General features: G+C 37.4%; 1 protein-coding gene across 7 annotated transcripts in view; it reads right to left on the bottom strand.

The window, feature by feature from the left end:
- nfixa (nuclear factor I/Xa) overlaps positions 1-11,959 on the bottom strand; it is a 267,293-nt gene extending 255,334 nt beyond the window's left edge. For all 7 annotated transcript variants that reach the window (XM_088341546.1, XM_088341552.1, XM_088341549.1 and 4 more), the window contains exon 1: positions 11,528-11,959. In XM_088341546.1, the coding sequence (XP_088197672.1) occupies positions 11,528-11,530 (3 nt within the window). In that variant the 5' untranslated portion in view covers positions 11,531-11,959. The remainder of the gene's footprint in view (positions 1-11,527) is intronic.
- Between the last annotated feature and the right edge of the window lie 8,774 nt (positions 11,960-20,733).

Genomic DNA, 20,733 nt, shown 5'->3' with positions numbered 1-20,733 from the left:
AAAAGATCTTAGTGGGTCAATACTTTTGCTAGGTCCACACAAATAAATGACCATCTATCCATCCATCCATTATCCGCACCGCTTATTGTCAGTAGGGTAGCGGGGGTGCTGGAGCCCATCCCAGCTATCTTCCGGCAGTGGGCAGGGGACACCCTAAACTGCATGTTTTTGGAATATGGGAGGAAACCAGAGTGCCCGGAGGACACCCACTTAAGCACAGGGAGAACATGCAAACTCCACACAGGAAGGTTCGATCTCATGACCTCAGAACTGTGCCGCACACGCCCTAACCACTGCGCTGCCGTGCTGCCAATAAATTACTAAACGATGTGATTTACTTCTATAACAGACCTGCTTTCAGGAGGGTTAAAAGAGGACACTGGCAAAACATGAACTGCAAAATCTCGGAAGCTTTCGCTAGATAACGTAAACACTTAGCTTGGACAGAACGAGTTGGCGCACATTGTGACACACCTCAACTTCAGCCCAGTCTGGCACTAAGCCTGTAAACTACTGATCTCGTTCGACTGGATCCTCCTTAACTACTAGTCTTGGATAATGCTCTGCCAATTATGAGGAAGCAACATTTTTACTGCCACCCCACTCGCTATCCTCATTGCTTCTCTACAACCGATAAACTTCAGTTCCATACCCATCAACAATATTCCCTGTAATTTTCCTTACGGGTCTGAGCGTTCACACAAAGTCGGTGAGCAACGCTTGAAACAACAGTGAGCAACCATAATCCCAAGTGTGGCAACTAAATCATTATCAAACATGTCCAAAACTTGACATCAAGTTACATTTTACTGAGTTTCCGACAATGCAAAATTATTTTTCTCTTTTGAATGAATTGACTCATGTACTATTGCAAAGGTTGTACGGCCTACAAACCTCGTTTGTTCTTACAATTCTTTCACAAGATATCCATTTCTTTTTATTTCCTGATATATTTTGTCGCATAATATTAACATTTTTGGGGGCTTATTGAGTCGGTTGTAAGATACAGAACTGTACTTAATCAAATTTTTTAGTGGAAGTACAATGTTGGCAACAAGATTGACTTGGTATAATTGGAAATTATTTGAATGCAACACAAACTTTTTCTTCTTTTTTCCCTGTTTTTTTTCTACTTTTTTAAAAATTCCTTTAAAAAACATCTTATTGTGTTTATTTTTTCCCAGGTGTTACTTTTTTCTTTTTGTTCTCTATTTACTTTTTTCCTACATTTCTTTCTTTTCTTTTTTTCTGGCTTTTTTCTAAATTGTTCCTTCTTTTTTTCTCTTCGTTTTGTTTCTTTTGTTCTCAGCTGTTCACTACTTTTTCAATTTGGTATTTTGTTCTATTCCCCCATTCCTTTAAGTCATCTTGTGCATAATTTTACATTATATTTGGTCATTTTGGTATTAAAGAAGCAAAAACAACCTGAAGAGCCGTTTAGGACCCGAAAGAGCCGGTTTTCTTTAGTAAGCCGAGCCGAAGAAGCCGGTTCTCGACAAACTCTCCTAACTTTACTCAACTTCGTTCTACTTCGACTCGACTTCAAAATACCGCATTTATGACACAACGTCAGGGGAACCCGTGTATTTTTACCTTCATGCACTGTAACTTTGACTTTGGTCGCTTCTTAATTAGTAATTTTGAGCCCTCATTTTCGTGCGCTGGCTAGATTTTCTTGCGGGCCTAGAATGTGCGAGCAGCGCGCAATTGCGCACGCGTGCAGCTTAGAGGGAGCCCTGGTGACGGGGGTGCTGGAGCCCATCCCAGCTATCTTCAGCAGTGGGCAGGGGACACCCCGAACTGGTTGCCAGTCTATCTTATCAAATTGCTTTTAACAACAGGGCAAAGGGCTGGAACAATCAATCCTTTGTGTCATCTTGCGTGTTTTTTTAGCGTTCCGCCCTTTTTGCCGGGTTGACAGCAGCGGGCAGGAAGCGTGGGGTTGCATTACACCACGCATACTGTACCATGACTGAACAAATCAGTATTAAATTGCTCCCTCGGTTACATCTGAGCTGGAATAACAATCCTTTGAATTGTAAGCAATAATGGAGGAGGTGTTCCCCCACCCGAACAGCTTTACAGGCTGCCAACGTCTTGGCCTCACTTGACGGGGGAGTGGATTCTCGGCAAGCGCGGACTGCGTGCGGCAACGAAAACACAAAAACGTGAAAACGATATCCGTGCCGATGACACGCCGCGGCCTAATGACTCGTTTACCTTGAGCCTCAATGAAGGATAATTGGAGGGATGAGGTTACAAATCACAAGTTTGGAGATGCCTGCAGCTGCTGGCGTTGATTTTCTGGTATGCAAAACCAGCTGAGCACGAAAAAAAAATAGACTTGTACTTGATACTGAAATCAGAAATGGAAATCGCTCCATATTATATCTCGATGTAGTAGCCTGAAAAAATAAAACATCACCTAATGGGGATGTCAAGTGACATTTTGCAAGTAAACTAAGAAAATAAATGGACCTTTTTAAAAGTTGGCAGATTGTTTTGCTTATTTATTTACAAAATGTATATATTTACTGACAAAATACAACTGAGTATAGTTATTGTGTCATTGTCTCAAGCACAGAGCGTGAGAATGTTAAATTTCTCCTCATGTAGATATTCCCCCTACCGTATTGAAGGATTTTAAACATTTTACTATAAAGGATTTTATACGATTAAATACAAGTTACATTTATCGAGTGCAATGAAGATTTTCACTGAGTGGGCTACAGGTCACGCTAATCCGAATGCGGAATGTTTAGTTTAGTTCTGTTGATAACAGAACTTTGACGCAGAACGGCAGGCATTGTTTTGATAAGTTGTTTGTATAAGCGCTCTGCTGTTATGAGTTTTTCAGACATCGGGACGCTCTTCTCCGAGATGGCGGGGCCACGTGGGGGCTTTTTTGGCACGCCCATGGGAGGAGCTGGGACACCAGCTGGTGGAAAAACCGTGGGCAGAGGAAGAGGAAGCAGAAAACCGAGAGAGGAGGCTTGACAGAGACTCGGGCGACACTAATTTGGCTAATTCGATGGAGTTCACTTAGCTAAATTATTTAAGAAATTAAATCTGCCCCCGTGGGAAAATGTCAGCTATTCTTGTCCACCTTTTCCCATCAAGAAACGAGTGTGCATTGTTAGGAGAATGTAGGTTGTGTTTGGTTAATGGAGTCAGATAACTAGTTTGAACAATTTGGTAAACGGTACATTTTAATATTAATTCCTAAAAGTATATACAGTACTCGCCAAATTTACAACTATAAAATAAAATGGTGAAATCAGGGAGTCTTCTTAAATCCGCATATTTGGTTCGGTGTCACCAGTAGCGAATGATAGGCAGCGCATGGGGGAGGGGGCGTGGCTTATACAGGAACAACAAACAAACACAAAAACAATGGGGCAACGTGAGCACATCATTTGCGGTAAAAGGTGGCTAAATTTTCTTATCATACGCCTTGCCTGAATAAAAAATGTAAATGTGTTGTGCAATATCCAGAAATGGGGAAAGAGATCTTTGAGTAGTTTTAAGCTAAGAGAAGAAATGGATCCGGCCTGTCTTGGGTAATTGTTTTTTGAAGCTGTCATGATTGCTGATTCAGGGCACCTGTGACTGCCCAATTGGCGCCAACAGCCCTGACCGCTGATTGGTTCAAAGAATCTTTTTAAACCCCCGGCTTCCAAGAGGAAGCCGTCAGACCGTTTGCGAACCTATACTCCCAGCTAGGCAAGCTCCATACCTTACGACATTTTCCTGTCCTGTTTTCTCCTGCCTGATAGCTGTTGCAAACCTGTTTCTGGACTTGTTTTTGCGCTGCTCGCCCCTCCCGACCTGTTTTGTCCTGTTTCCCGCCTGATACCTGTTACCGACCTCTTTTCTGGACTCGATACCGCCCTTGCTCTCCCGTCCCAGCTATCGACCAGTATCCCTGCAGCCTACGACTATCCTCGGTCGACACGGAAGTGCCACTTCCGCGTTCCTGCCACCTGCTACTTCTGTCTGTCGATCATCGGATCGTGGAAGCAAGCACTGCTCTCTCTCTTTATCAATAAAACTGAGTAAACGAACGCAACTGGGTCCTGTCTCCGTTTCTGGTTTGTGACAGAAGCTCTCCCAATTCGGAACGCTTTTTTTGGCCACTTTTTACCACGGAAGAGGAAGTCACCTAACTCTTAAAGCTCATCTTCCAAAGTTAAACTTAACTTTATTTATCTTTACCGGGCATATTATTCTATGAAATGTTTATTTTTTTATTACAAAACAATACAGGTTACTTAAATACACCTTAAACATACATTTCATACAAAATATAGCACTGAAGCAACTTGCAAACAAATTCAACTTACGAACGATCAAGGGCAGCGTCTGTAGATAGTTACTTTCAGAGTAACACGCTACTTTTTGGTGTCCATAATCTGGAGATGGGGTTGGGAGGAATTTAAATACTTTTTAAATGTAGTTTTTAGTAACTGTAGCTTATACAGGTTACTGCTTATTAGTAATTGATCTTCTTGAAGTTATTTTTTTGTATTAGGTAATCAGGTAATTGTGTCATTGTAATCCTGTGCAGTCCTTTGAGACATTTTTGTGATTAAGGGCTTTATAAATAAATTTGACTTGATTAATATCGAGAACAGTCACTATTAAATTGGACAGTGTAAAAAAATCCCCTACAAAATTTTGGATGTTTTTCCAGCTATTTTTGTGTCGAAAATTGAAATCAGTGACTGGTAAAAGCTAAACCAACTACCCTGTTATCCATCTTCTGCATTTCATCTCAATTTTGATCTTTCGGCTTATGAAACATTTAGCAACGTGATCTAAACTTTGCCAACGACAAACCCTGATTTAGATTGCTGCAGGATTAAAGAGCAGGGGGAGCAAACAAAAACTCCTTCTAGATGTGGTTTGCCTCATTTCCATAGGTCGACATTGGGGCTTTCACATCCACTTTGGGCTATTAAAACACTTGTTCTAGAAGGGGGTTTTGGGAGGGGGTTACAAAGACTCTCTGTGTGTCTCACGTACCCCCACCTCGTGCATAATAGTCTGCACAGTGTCATCAAGCGCACCAATGGAGTGATGGGGAGAGATAAAAAAACAGCTTCTTATGCAAACAAATCGTCATTATCGTAAAAATGATAATCACATTTTGAAGAGTTGATAAACCTGCCACACACAGTTCACCACCTCAGTGTTTCTCAACTTTTTTAAGCCGTGGCACAATTTTTCTTTACTGTTGAAGAAATCTCGAGCCACACCCTCCTTTGAAAATGTTTAAAAATTCATTCTTGCCACCTGTTTTTATGTTTTTTATGTCCTTAAAGTTTGAATTGTCTAAATTGACAGCAAAACGTTTTTCTCGTCATTTGTTTCATTTTGGTTCATGATTTATCCGCCATTTGTGTTTTTACTATACTTTTTTTTCCCAGAAAACAAAAAAATATTCAACAAAAATCCCCAAATTCTAACTATTTTCTTTTTTTTTTTTTAATTCAAATCAACTGTATACTTGAACCATTCCTACAGTCTGTTTCCAGGAAAAATAAGCATTGTTATATTATATTAATCACATTGGACCATACAGTAGGTATTGATCGCACTTAAGACAAATCCCATTACTTCCCCTTGGCACTAGCTGCTTTGTCTTGTTTGTTTTCCTCCTTCCCTTAACACCGTTTTGAAAATTGGGTATACAGACGCTCCCCTACTTACAACCATTCAACTTACGAAAAATGGTAGATACGATCATTTTTTTCGGGATGTCGAAGAATATCTGGACATTGTTGTGAGTTAGAGTTTGTATTTTGTGCACCTTGTTTAGAGTATAGGACAGTACTGTCCTGCTTCTTTCCAGTGCTGTGAGAGGTCTCCCAGCATCCACCCCGAAGAAGAAATCCGGCTTCTACTTCCTGGTTTGTGTGTATACACACTGCACTGTATCCCTAGCACACTAAGAACTTTTTTATTGTCTAATAACTTGTGCATCCATTCGATATGGTCGGTGTAAAGCTTAAAGAAGAGGCGAGCCCTTTCTTTTGAAATGAAAGTGGAATAAGAAAGCTTGATGCGGTTGAGAAAATGGCCGGAACGCTTTTTCTAGGCCACGTTTTACCATGGAGGAGGACCTCTTGAAGCGCATCTTCCAAAAGTAAGTTGAACTTCACTTTATTTCTCTTTATAGAGCAAATTTTTTTATGAAATGTTTATTTTTAGTACAAGACCATACAGGCTACTTATACAAGCCTTAAACACACTTATATAAACCTACATACAAAATATAGAACAGAAGCAACTTACGAACAAATTAAACTTACGAACAATCGTCCCGAACCTTTCTCCTTCGTAAGTAGGGCAGTCTCTGTATATTTCCTGCTTACTACATCATTACTGAGAACCTTGCTTGTTGTAACATAACATTGCTGTTGTTTAATGGGGGTTAAATGATAATTAATCTTGAACCATTCCTTCCATCTGTTTCCCTTAGGAATAAGAAGTTTTATATTATATAAAACACGTTTGACCAAAGCTAATTGTCTTGACACTTAAGACCAATCCTATTATCTCTCCTTTCCTTCAGCCACTTTGTCCTGTTTAAATTCCTCTTTCCCCTAACCCTTATTTGGGAAAATTGGGAATGAACTTCATGCTTACAACATCATGGCTGTAAACGTTGCTCCTTATGAAGTAATATAACAGTATTTTTTCAGGGGAGGCTAGCAATAAGTACTATTCCTAAACCATTGTACGATTTCCCTGAGAAATAAGCAGTTTTATACAGTATTATGTCAAAGATGTTTGACCAAAGCTTATTATGATGACCATAATAACCAATACCATGGCTTCCCAGTCCTCTTTAAAGAGCTTTTTTTGACCTAGAGAGCTATACTAGCCAATATTTTCATTTTTATTTGGGACAGGGTCATACCATATATTTTACTGCCAAACCTGCTCTCCAGACAAAATGTAGCGCATTTTGTTTCTCTGTGTGATGTTTGATGATTTGATAAAATTTATGAAATGAGCCACTTTAAATTTGTCTCCCTCCCACAATTACTTGAAATTGTTGAGGCTAATTCTACCTTCATTTTTTTCATAAATAATGGTTTCAAAACAAGGTGCAAGCAGAGTTCTTTGGTAAAAGAAATCACAAAATACTGCAAACTAGGATACTGACCTTCGGTGCAAACGGCGCTAGGTAGTGTGCCGTGTGAATAGATTCCCACACCCAGTCAAATTGCTCTGTGTGCTTCCCTGGTGTTTTGGGTTGTTTACAGTTTGTTCTGTGGGGTTTTATCACAAAGATTCTCAACAGTGAACATAAATCTTTTAATGATCTTCATATAACGGATTCCTTAGCCACGTACAGCTGAAACGAGGTCTGTTATTGTGACACCTTGACTGTAAACTGTAGTGGAAACTGTGCCCTTTACATACTGGACCGAACCATTTATTCTCGTAGTGCTATATCGGATATGTGCCCACGAGACTTGATACTGTGTGTATCCAAATTAAGCTAACCTTGCTCATTGTACAATCATGTACATTTTTACGATGTAGACCTTTTTGTTTACAAAGGTACCATGTGCACTTTATGATTTATGTGTCAGCACTGTTCATTTAAGTGTTGTACCGTCTACTTTTGCATCTCAGTGTCGTGTGGCCTTGCACGGTGTTTTTTATCTTCTAGACCAGGGGTCTCTCTCTCACTCTCTCTCTCTCTCTTCCTCCATTTCTCTTTCACTCTCTCTGTCTCTCTTTTTCTCTTTCTTCCTCTTTGTCTCTTTCTATCAGTGTCTTTTTACAGTCTTTTGCCATCTCTTCCTTTTATCATTTTCTCTCTTTTCTCGCTCTCTCTCTCTCTCTCTCTCCACTTTCTCTTCTCTCTCTCCCCTTTCGCTTTTCTCCCTCTCTCTCTCTCTCTCACTCTCTTGCTTTCTCCTTCTCTCTTTCTCCCCTTCTCTTTTCTCTCTCCTCTCTTTTTTTCTTCCCCCCTCTTACTATTTTTCTTTTCATCCGATTTGTTTATCACTCTCTCTCTCTCTCTCTCTCTCTCCTTCTTTCTCTCTCTTTTTCCTTCTCTCTCTTTATCTATCTCTTTTTCACTCTCTCTGTCTTTCTTTTTCTCTTTCTTTGTTTATCACTCTCTCTCTCTCTCTCTCTCTCTCTCTCTCCTTCTTTCTCTCTCTTTTTCCTTCTCTCTCTTTATCTATCTCTTTTTCACTCTCTCTGTCTTTCTTTTTCTCTTTCTTTGTTACTCTTTGTCTCTTTCCCTCTGTGTTCTTTAACCTTCTTTTGCTCTCTCTTTCTTTTTTCGTTTTCTTTCTATTCTCTCTCTCTCTCTTGCTTTCGCATTCTCTCTTTTCCCGCTCTTTCTGTCTCTCTCTTGCTTTTCTCCTTCTCTCCTTCTCTCTTTCTCTCTTTCTATTTCTCTTTGAATTTTGTTCTTTCTCTCTCTTTCTTCCCCCCTCTTACTATTTCTCTTTTTATCTCTTTTGTTTCTCATGCTCTCTCTCTCTCTCTCTCTCTCTCTCTCTCTCCCTTTCTCTCTTTCTTTATCCCACCTTCTCTACTTTTCTCTCCCTCTCTTATCTCCTTTTTTCCCTTTCTCTGTAATCTACTAGTCTGGCCTTCGAGAGATTGTTTCTTCTATTGCGTGGCCATCGATTTTAAAATGAGTTTGACACCCCTGTTCTAAGACACTTGGGGCTGAGAAAAACACAATTTCAATTCTCTGTTTATGCTGCAGAATTGACAATAAAGCTGACTTTGACTTTGATCAGAAATGGAAACTACAGATGAAGTTTGTGTGATTAGGATTTTACCTCCGAGACATATGTACCCACGAGAACGAAACTAGCCTATATAAAAATAGTTATCTGGTGCCATCTACTGATATGTATGTATGTTACAGTTAGCCATCTGATCACAGGTATGATGAGACTTAAGACCAATCCCATTACTTCCTCAACCCCCACCATTTTATCTTGTTTTTCTTCCTCCTTCCCCTTACACTTTTTGGGGAGATTGAGAATGTACTCCTTGCTCACCACATCATCACTGAGAACCTAACCTAATATTTTGTAACGTAAAATAGAAAATTACATATTAAAATCATCTCTGAAACCCAAAAAATACTTAAAATTTGCAGCCCAAAATATATTACTATGTTCCATTTTTTTTTAAATTAGTAAAATAGTTTAAAAAGATAGCTGCATAAAGGCTTTATTTTATTAATTTTAGTCCTTACTATTTTTATTTTCAATTATTTTGGTAAAACAATCAAGAACATTCAAGATTTTTTGCTTTATTTCCTTTGTCTATTAATTATTTTCTTTTTATATACTGGTTATCTGCTCATAAGGTAGAACAGGAAAATATATTTAATAACTTCTTTATATTTATTATATTACTTATTTGATCATGCTGTTTAAGATAGCAGTGCAAAATCAATTTAATGAAATCAAAATATAGTACATAATTTAGATTATCTCTATTATTATTTTCTTACTTTACTTAATATAAAAAGATAAATGCTGTTAAAAAAAAATTTTGCACATTCAAGTGTGTTATGTTTGTTATTTTTTTCCGAAAAAAAAACAAGATGAACTATAACAAAACATGAAAAAAAGGATTAATAATACAACAAAATTCGATATCAGAGAAAAATATTAACCAAAATGATTATCATGTATAATCTCCTGAGCCACAATGTCAACAAATGATAAGAAAATCTTTAGGCAGCGTGATAAGTTATGTTTTAAAGGGACAGTGTGTAGTATTTGACCACTATATGTCGCTATTTTGTGTAGTGCAACCGAAAACGAGTGCTACAAAGCACAGGGAAGAATACGACATATGGAGACTCGAAGTGACCAAACTGTACCATTTTTGGCCTTTTACAAGGTTTTTGGTTTATGGAGGTAGCCGTAGATGCAAGATGGCGGACAAGCATGTCAGATTCCTATTGGTGAGCTTTGTGTTATGTAAAATGAATAGTCAAGTCAATTCATGTTCATTTGTACAGCCCTTAATCACAAAGAGTCTCAAAGGGTTGACAGACCACAGACTATTGCAAACTACAGACTATTATTACACCATCCCTCTGTTGGCTGCGGCTGCATCGGCTCGCTACAACGGGTCAGGTGTATCGACATTTCGTTCTGTGTACATTGTTACAAAGAATGACAATACAAAGGAAATTATTATTATTATTATTAAAACCTACATGAGGGCAGGGGAAAAACTCAAAAACCTCAACATGAGGAAATTGAAGAAACTTTGAGAAGGGACCGGACGTAAGGTAATCCCCCCTCCAGGATGACCAAGCTGCAATGGATAATGTTTTCCTAGGGTCTAACAAGAAAATTAAATAAAATCAGCAAAATCTTGTGCAAAATTTGTAGTTGATTCATTAATCGTTTTTCACATTTCTAACCACTATGAGATGCAAACTAACACACAGTATCCCTTTAAAACAGGGGTAGGGAACCTATGGCTCGGGAGCCATACATGGCTCTTTTCATGAGTATGTATGGCTCCAAAATAAAATGTAATTATTGCACATCTCTCTGTAGGGTTCCAAAGTCAAGTGATTTCATCCCGATTTTGGTTCATATAAAGCCGAAGCAACTTAATGCAGAAGTTCGATAAGAAACCATTTAAACTGATAAATAAAAACGCTGGCAAACGACTTTGATTGGTTGAGCAGTACAGGTGGGCGGATCCCTGCACACAGCGCAAGGCACTTCCTTCTCTCTCTCTCTCGCTCAGTGCAGTGAATATGACGACATGCTTATCGTTTGCAGTAATTTGTGACATTTTTACAAAAGAACTTTGCATGCACATTGTTTTGAAACCGTTATTAAGGACAAATTTCATGGAAAAAAATTGCCTCAACACTCTTAACTGAAGGTGGAAGACAAATTGCAAATGGCATATTTACATTGATTTGGGACACAGGATTTGGCATTATTATCATTTCATACATTTGATTAAATCATCAAATGACACACAGTGAAATAAAATGTGCTGAAGAATTAGCTTTCGTCTAGAGAGCGTGTTTGGCAGTTTTTTCAATTTTGTCCGAAAATATATGATGTGGCTCTCTCAATTTCTTTTTAAAACATTTTTTGCTTTTATGGCTCTTTGGGTCAAAAAGGTTCCTGACCCCTGCTTTAAAAGAACATTACCCGGGTGTCAGGAATCATATTTTCAAGCATTTTTGAGTGTCACAATATGTTTTTAACTGGTTTAAAAAAGCTTAAGAAACAACCCCCCTCGCTCACCTCATTTGGCCTCTGCAGCACATCTAAAAATAAGTATTTTTAAATAAGCATTTATTGGGTCTTAAGTGTCCCACTTCGGCGCTGCACTAAAAATAATAATTCCACCATGGCGTCTAAAACCACACAGCCTCAGGTGAATGCGAAAAAAGAGAGAGATGACTTTAAAACTCACAAACACGCGAACAACCGCGCGCGTTTTGCAAACCAAACAAAGGCAAACTATTGAGTTACACAGCACGTACCATTATAGCGCAGGGAGATCTGCCAAGACTCTCAATGCCCCATTTTCCTTTAAAAGTTCAGCTTCCAAAAAAAAGGGAAAAAAAAGTGAGAGAGGGAGGAAGACTTGCTCTCTTGGCTGTTGCCGGAAGCTTCCACGCACACTCAGGAAAAAAACACTCTGAAAAAGTGAGTCCACTCTGCGAGGGTGCAGAAGTCTTTCCGATTTCTTCTCTTTCGAACGTCCGCGCGTAAAAGTGCGGTTGCGCGTCCTGCCGGAGACGAATTTCCTTTGCTCGAGAAATTGAAGAAAATAGAACGAGGAGGGATGCACAAGTAAGTCGGCGTCCTATTTTTTGGTGAGTGCTTTGAAAAAAACACACACAATAATAATAACAAGTGACGTGTTAGTTAGCCGCTTCTCTCGTCGTGCGCCGAATCTGTTTAGACTCGCTCTTGGCTCTCTCTCTCTCTCTCTCTTTCTCTTTCTCTCGTTTCCTTTTTTCTCTATCTCACTCCACGAACGCGCAGTTGCACGCCGAAAAGGGGGAAGAAAAGTAGAGAGGGGGGGCACCCTTTTTACTTCACCTCCTCCCCCAAATTCAAAATGCTCCGTGCGTAAAAGTAAAGCGCAACAAAATTTGGGTGCGCGACACTCGAGTGGTTATTTAGTGCGCGAAGAACGTAAGGTGGGGAGGAGAGGGGGGTGAATTATTAATAAACGCGATGTAGAGTTTGTGCGGCCAACACTGTGCGCGGAGAGCAGCTGCGGCTTATAGAAGCATTAGCAGCACCGGCGGGGATTAGGCTTCCTCCCCACCCCGCGTGGGAGTGTGCTCGTGTTTGGGTGCGTGTGTGGGTGTTGCATTGCTCCGAGGTGGCGTAACGTGGAAGTGATATTTGAAAAGAATATTAAAAAAGAAACTTGCGTGTGTCCATGTGTAATGTATTGCTCCGATGTGGCGTAACCCGGGGTGATTTGTAAAAAAAATATTATTAAAAACAAACTTGCGTACGCACGTCTGTGTGTGTGTGTTGCATTGCACCGATATAGCGTAACGCGGAGGCAATATTTGAGAGCATTATTTTTAAAAAACTTGCGTGTGTCCGTGTGTGTTGTATTGCGCCGATGTGGCGTAACCCGGGGTGATTTTTTAAAATCATTATTTAAAATACGTGTATACGCGCGTCTGTCTGTGTGTTGCATTGCTCCGATTTAGCGTAACGCGGAGGCAATATTTGAGAGCATTATTAAAAAAAAAACCTTGTGTTTGTCTGTGTGTGTTGTGTTGGCCCAATTTGGCGTAAACCGAGGTGATTTTTTAAAAAAAAAACGTGCCTACTTGCGTCTGTGTGTGCGTGGGTGTTGCTCCGAGTTAGCATAATGCGGGGGCAATATTTGAAAGCATTATTTATTTAAAAAAAAAAAACTTGTGTGTGTCCGTGTTTTGCATCGCCCCGATGTGGCGTAACCCGGGGTGATTTTTAAAAATCATTATTAAAAACAAACTTGCGTACGCACGTCTGTGTGTGAGTTGCATTGCTCCAATGTGACGTAACGCGGAGGCAATATTATCAAAAAAGAAACTCGTGTGTGTGTGTGTGTGTTGCATTGACCCAATTTGGCGTAACCTGGGGTGATTTATAAAAAAGCATTATATTGAAAAAACGTGTATGTGCGTGTCTGTGTGTGTTGAAATGCTCCGATGTGGCGCAACCCGGGGCGAAGTGCACAATGAAAAGTTTGGAAGCCGAAATTCGGAATGTGGGTCAACCTGAACTGTTTAATATTTAAACCTAGTTCGATGGCTTTAAATATTTGTATCATTCTTTTATTTTTTTAGTTGTTTAAAAACCATATTTAAAAATAACTTGCGTGCGTGGATGCGTTGCATTGATTTGATGTTGCGTAACCTGGGGGAGATCTAAAACAAACACACCGTAAAAACAACCCCAAACCTTGCATACTTGTGTTGAGACGCAACCCGGGGACGATTTTTTTTAAATCATAAAAAAAATATATAATACCTTGCTTACGCGCGTCTGTGTGGGTCGCATTGCTCCAATGCGACGCAACCCGGGGGAATAATGCCCACTGAAAAGGTTGGACCCCGAAACACGGAATTAGGGTCAAGTTGATCCTTTAAACCGTTACCCCGTTTGATTTTCAAAGACGTTAAGGGTATTATTTTTAAAAACTCTGGTGCGTGGGTGCGTGTGTGAGTGTGTGTGTGTGTGTGTGTGTGTGTGTGTGTGTGTGTGTGTGTGTGTGTGTGTGTTACACGGTTCCTATGTGTCGTAACCCGGGGGAAAATTGCCCTATGAAATGTTTTGAAGCCGAAATTCAGAATGTGGGTCAAACTGACTGAACCATTTCATACTAAATATTTGTTTTCCTCCTTTTTAAAAAAAAAAAATCTTACAACACTTTTAAAGCAAAAAACTAAAATAATATAATATATAATAAAATAAAATAAAATGAAATAAAATTATATGATATGATGCAATATAATATAATATATAATATAATATAATTATATTGCTATGGCAAACAAAAACTATATATTTAATGCCCTTCCCACAGTAATGTATCGACTATAATCCCCCCTAAAATATTAGAGATAGAATTTTTTTTTTATCATTTATAACAACATCGTGAACATCGTTTACGACGAGATTAGACGTGGCACTCCAGGATAATCACGCAATAACACTTCAAAAAAGAAAAGACAAGAAAGAATTACCACCGAATTTGTGCATCCTTTAAGACGATTTCACGAATTAATTTTGCATAAGATTGTAATAACAACGTTATAACGTATTTATTACAATTATAGTGTAAATATATATATAGTGTACATATACAACCCCCCCTCCAAAGTATTATATATTTCTTTTCAAAATAAAGCACACACTAACGTGTGTGTGTCCCCGTGTGTCGTTATCCGTCTTAATTCTCGCAGACATTCCTGCAACATGAAGGCGCATCAATAATTTACCGATGACCTCCTCTCACATTTGGTCGCGTCAATTATTTATCATCGAATCGATTTTGTTTTGTTGTGGGATTTTTTTCCCCTCTGTGGTGTTTATAGTAGATGGCCTGATTTGGATGAAACTATTTAAATTGGGGTGTGAAAGGGAAGGAGAATGGCGTGGAAATTGGGGCCCTCGGATAAACACACGCACACATAAATTATTAAGAAAAATCGGGTTATTTTATTGTGTGATTATAGTTTTAGTTTCGAAAGAAAATGAAATATTTTTATGACGAGAAGAAAATATTCCTTTTTGTTATTTTCCTCCTTTTTTTAAATTCCAGGATGATTTTTAAGGTAATTTATACTAATGTTTCATACATAAATAATTCGTTTGAATAAAAATATAATATTCTATTGATGAACATCAATTGTTTATAAAGGGGTTTATTTGCCTTCCCCAAAAATCGAGAATTAAAAAAAAAACTACAATTATTATTTCATGATCATCGTTGGTACTTAAATTTATATTTTTATTATTTTCATCCCTATTATTATTTTGTATTGTTGCAGACCCAGCGGGATTGGGAGCTTCTTCGAAGGACGTTGGCCTGTTTACGGAAATCCCAGTATATTGGTGGTGCGTCTTATATTCAAACCACATATCAAACACTTAGTAAAAATCAAACACTTTTTTGATCATGTTTAAAAAAAAAAAATGTATATTAATGCATAATACTACGAAATTCTGCTATGGTTAACCAAGGCCTTCACCCGAGAAACTACATAAGAATCGAAATAATCAATTAACCAGTATTTACTAGGAATTGTTTTACCGTTATTGTGGTCTGAGATGATCCACTATATCAAATTGATCTCAGTAAGTAATACATGCAGGGGAATTGTCACTCCCCCAATAAGTCAAATAAATCATAAACGTGTTTTCTACAAGAATATACATTCAAGCATGACTTAAAAAGAAGAGGAAATTAAACTAATCGAAATCTGTAAAATAAGCACACATTGTTTTCAATAAATAATACAAAATTGAGGGCACACATTCAATCCATGCGATTGAAATAATACTGTATTAGATACCATGACGCCATATTGCGTTTGACCTCGTTTCCCATTTTTTCTTCTCGTTTGGTTTTTATATTGAGGAGCCGACGTGCTGCTGCACCATGCCCAGTGCACGTGGCAGCAGAGGGGAAATAATGAATGACTACAAAAAGAAAGGGAACTATTTACTTTTTATGGAAAAATTGCAAAAATAATATGAAATAACGGAGATTTTATATATATATATATATATATATATATATATATATATATATATATATATATATATATATATATATTGGAACTAACCGCAGGGATGCAACTAATTTGACTCAGAGGCCCAACAAAGGCCAACTTGCATTACAATAGCCGCATCTATTGCCAAAAACGTGCTCACGTTCTCATTTCAAACCAAAAAATGTGTTCCTCGATTGCTAAATTTAAACGCAATCTCTATTATTTTATGTAGAAATTACACGAGTAAAACGGAAGGGGTTTCAATCGAAATGATGACGTCATCGAGGAGCGCTGCAGGTTTGCGGGTAAGAAAACGAAGAGATTGTCTGATAGACTTGTTTTCTTTTGCACATTTAAATAATGTGATTGGATTTTTGAGTGCAAAGCACATTTATTTAATTGATATGTGATGCTTATGTATTTTGCATCACATCGATTGGAATAATACATCAAAAAGACTCCTTGACAATAAAACGTGTTCATAATTCTGGATATTATATTTTGATGTTACCCAAGGCATTGGAACATGAATAGAGTCAAGTGTTTTGGTAAAAAAATAAATAGTAAAACGCGATGCAAGGAAAAAAAAGGATACCGAAAGAATAAATGTGTGTTTAGAAAAACGTGTTTGAAATCAAATGTACTCGTGATGATTTGGGTTACGAATGTTACGCATTAAAAATTGAATTGCACCTCGAAATTTTGGTCATTTTTTGCTTTTATAAAAACAATAACGGTGTAAGTTTTGTCATTTTCTCTTATTATTACGTTGTAAAATTGTTATAAAAGCAAAAAAGGCAAAAAAAAAAAACAAGAATAAACATGTTGTTTTTTCATATGACAGCAACAAAATATACTAAAATTATAAATACAAATAAACAAATTACATTAATACTGTCGTAAAATAACAGTAAAGAATCATATTTTATGCATGAAATATTTAACCCAAATTATAAATAATACATTCGATTTCAAGCATTTGGTCCACTTTATAGGAGCTGGATTATCTTAAAGGCAAAATATGAAAAAACAACTTAATGACGAAAATGTAAATACGTTTTTTTTTTTTCAAATAAAACGACGATTTAATAATGATAATAATAATTATAACCAATAATACATCATAATAAATAATAATAAATCATAATAAATAATAATAATGTACTCAATGCCTTAAAATCATTAATTATTATCTATTTGTGTATTTATCATTTTACTTATTCATCTATTTATCTAGGTGTTTATGCATCCACGTATCCTATTTATCTATCTATCTATTCATATTTCAGCAATTTATCTGTTTTCAATTTACTGATTTTTTGTTTGTGTATTATTGTATCGGTAATTGTGTTTATGTATTTATAAACCAAATGTTATCACATTTAATTTTGGTATTTTCCTAAACAATTACAATGAAGGAATCTTGAATAATAATGATGTATATATATATATAGATATTTTATTTCCTCTGCTCGTTCATAATTATTATTACTATCGGTATTATGATTATATTATTATTAGTAGTAGAAATAGTAGTAGTGGTAGTAGTAGTATTTATTCTTTTTTTCTTTATTATTTTCTTTATTTTTTTCATCCTTTTTTGATTTATTTTTTCTTATAAAAATAAACATGACTTGGACTATTCGGACTATTTTCATTGTGTGCCGGGTCAAAGTAAAAAAGATACTGAAAAAAATAAGCATACACAAACACACTGACTGAAATAATCTTTTTTTTTTTTTTACAAAATAGTCAAACAGTTTCTATTCGTGGTACAATAAAAAAATAAAAAAATAGTAAACAATGTATATATCGTTAATATCCAAATATATTAGGCATGTGTTTAGGAACCTTTTTTGAACGGAGACTCTTTTTTTTCTCATTGAAAAATCTCAAAGCTCACTATCTGTCCAAATTGTTTAAACAATAATTTGTAGTTTAGAAAAAAACACAATAATTTAAAACTTATCATGTTGCCTTATAATGACAGTAAAAATGTGAAAAATACCATTCATTAAGATAATACAATATTGATTTGAATAATAGTCAAAATCACCTGGTTGAAAACACCCGTACGTCGAGAAATGTGTGTCGATTTTACAAAACCTAAAGCTCACCTAGAGGAACTGACATAATTGTCAACCATCTTGCTGCTGAGTGTACCCCAAAAAAACATAAACCTTGTGAAAGACTGGGCAAAAAAAAAGAGGAAAAATGGTGCAGTTCGGTCACTTTGAGTCTCTGTAGTTTGTATTCCTTCCTTGTACCTTTTAGCACTCATTCTTGGTTGCACTACACAATGGTCAAATGTTATATTGTGTCCCGTTAAAAGGAAAATAATTCATATCAGTAAAATGATATGTAAGATTTCTTTATCTATTTGATTTAACTAATTTTGCTGTGCAATCTTAAACAGCTTCTTAAAACAGTTACACTCACTGCATTTTAGTTGGCTGTTCCCAAATGTAGAAAAGAGAGATAATAGAGAAAATAGAGAAAAAAAGAGAAAAGAGAAGGAAAAAAGAGAAGGATAGAAGGAAAACGAAGGAAAAGAGAAGAAAAGGAAAGGAAGGAAAAGAGAAGAAAAGTAAAAGGAAGGAAAAGAGAAGAAAATGAAAAAGGAAGGAAAAGAGAAGTAAGGGAAAAGAGAAGGAAAGGAAAAGAAAAAGAAAAAAGAAGGAAAATAAAAGGAAAAGAGAAGGAAAGGAAAGGAAAAGAAAAGGAAAAGAGAACAAAAAGAGAAGGAAAGGAATAGAAAAGGAAAAGAGAACAAAAAGAAGGGAAAGGAAAGGAAAAGAGAACAAAATCAAAGGAAAGGAAAAGAAAACAAGAAGAAAGGAAAGGAAAGAAAAAAAAGAAATGAAAGGAAAGGAAAACAGAAGGAAAGGAAAAGAAAACAGAAGGAAAGGAAACAAAAACAGAAGGAAATGAAAGGAAAGGAAAACAGAGGGAAAGGAAATGAAAACAGAAGGAAAAGAAAACAGAAGGATAGAATAGAATGGAATAGAATAGAATAGAATATACCTTTATTGTCATTGTTACAAAATGGGTTAACATATTGTGACAACGGAATTGGGCATGACACTCGAGTGTCACACATTTACACAGTTTCACACAGGAAAGGAAAGGAAAAGCAAGGAAAAGACAAAAAAAGAAAAAAAATGGAAAAGAAAAGAAAAAAATAATCTGATTAATTCTACTGCAAAATCTGCACTGTCAAAAACCAGGATAGCAGAACGCATCTCGGTTGCGTTCGCGGCTCTAGCGAGTGTAAGAAACCAACAAGAGGCTTTTTGTTTTAAGAGGCGAGAGAGGCCGTCGGGTGCAGTGCACAAGCGTGGTCCAGCATCACAAATGTACAAACGTCTGCCCGGACCGACCGGGAGGGGGTCCCCTAACCCGGACCCGGGCCTGTCCATTTGCAGGGAGTTGGTGCAGGGAAGCGAGAGAGCCGAAACAAGGGCGGGGGGCTTCAGAGCGGCCTTCAGAAGGGTAAGGAATGCTCCACCCTGGCACCGAGGGAAGGGATGGAAGGTGCCCTCTTGATCCACCCCCCTTTTTTTTTGGTCACCCACACTAATGCCACCCCACCACATTCCTTATCCAGACCTATTGAAGAGGTCCACACTCAAAGCCAGCAGTGGACTTCTGCAGGAGGTTCTTCACACACAATAACGGTTCCAATCAAACACACACATTTCGGAATTGACGAACAAAGAGGTTTCTATATATTGTATGTCTGGATTCACAAATTGAGGTCAATAATATTCTATTTGTGGTAATATCTCCCAATTTTCATTTTCTTTCTTCAAGTCACTGAGTATTACAGATGCTGCCCTCCTTACGAACGGGATAGGTTCCGGTTGGTAAGTTGCTTAAATGCTATATTTAGTATGTTTTAAGGTTTATATAAGTATGTTTAAGGCTAACCTGGTTAAGGTAACCTGATTTGTTTTGTACTAAAAAAAATAAACATTTCAAAAAATAATATGCTCCATAAAGATAAATAAAGTTGAGTTTAACTTACTTTTGGAAAATGAGCTTCAAGAGGTCCTCCTCCGTGGCAGAAAGTGGCTGAAAAAAAGCGATTCAATCATTTTCTCAGCCGCATCAAGTTTCCTTATTACACTTTCAATTCAGATGAAGCGCCTCGCCTCTTCTTTACACGTTACACCAACCATATTGAATGGATGCATGAGATATTAAACAATAAAAAGTTCTTAGCGCGCTGGAAATACAGTATAGAATGTTTACACACGAACTAGGAAGATGAAGCAGATTTCTTCTTCGGGGTGGATGCAGGGTGACCTCTCACAGCGCCACATGCCGGAAGTGGCGGAAAGAAGCACTACAGTACTGTCCTGTACTCGGAAAAAGATGCACACAATCTAAAATCTAACTTACAGCAATGTCCGGATATGTTCGTATTTACCGCTTTTCGTAACTCCAATGGTTGTAAGTACAACACGAAGTGGCAAGGGGAAAGGGGAAGTAATGGGATTGGTCTCAAATGCAATCATAATAGTAACTGTGTGGTCAAATGTGTTTAATATAATACAAGCACCCAAAACCAACCCTTACCACTTACTAGATCCCCTAATCCTAAACCAAACCTCCTAAACCTGACCCCCATACCTGTTTATCCCTCTATTCCATGCTTTTGATGGGAGCTATCAACCAAGTACACTGATTTCCAATTAAAGTACTACCGTATTTTCCGCACTATAAGGCGCACCGGGTAATAGGGCGCACCCCCCAAAAATAGTTTTTGGTCCTATATTTTCCATACATAAGGCGCACCGGATTATAAGGCGCTACAATGAGAACGTGGACAAAACAGTCAGATAGTTCAGTCCAACTTATTACCCCCTTAACATTCCGAAAGCTTGCAAAGAAGCAAATACGTGTCTCAGACATGTACGGAAACAGTGTCTGTACGATGTCACCAATCA

Source organism: Urocampus carinirostris, chromosome 8 (genome assembly GCF_059441175.1).
Source record: "Urocampus carinirostris isolate Australia breed hairy pipefish chromosome 8, RoL_Ucar_1.0, whole genome shotgun sequence".
In the NCBI taxonomy this organism is placed as follows: Eukaryota; Metazoa; Chordata; class Actinopteri; order Syngnathiformes; family Syngnathidae; genus Urocampus; species Urocampus carinirostris.
The sequence above is the reverse complement of the archived record's forward strand: the minus strand, read 5'-3'. Positions and strand labels throughout refer to the sequence as shown.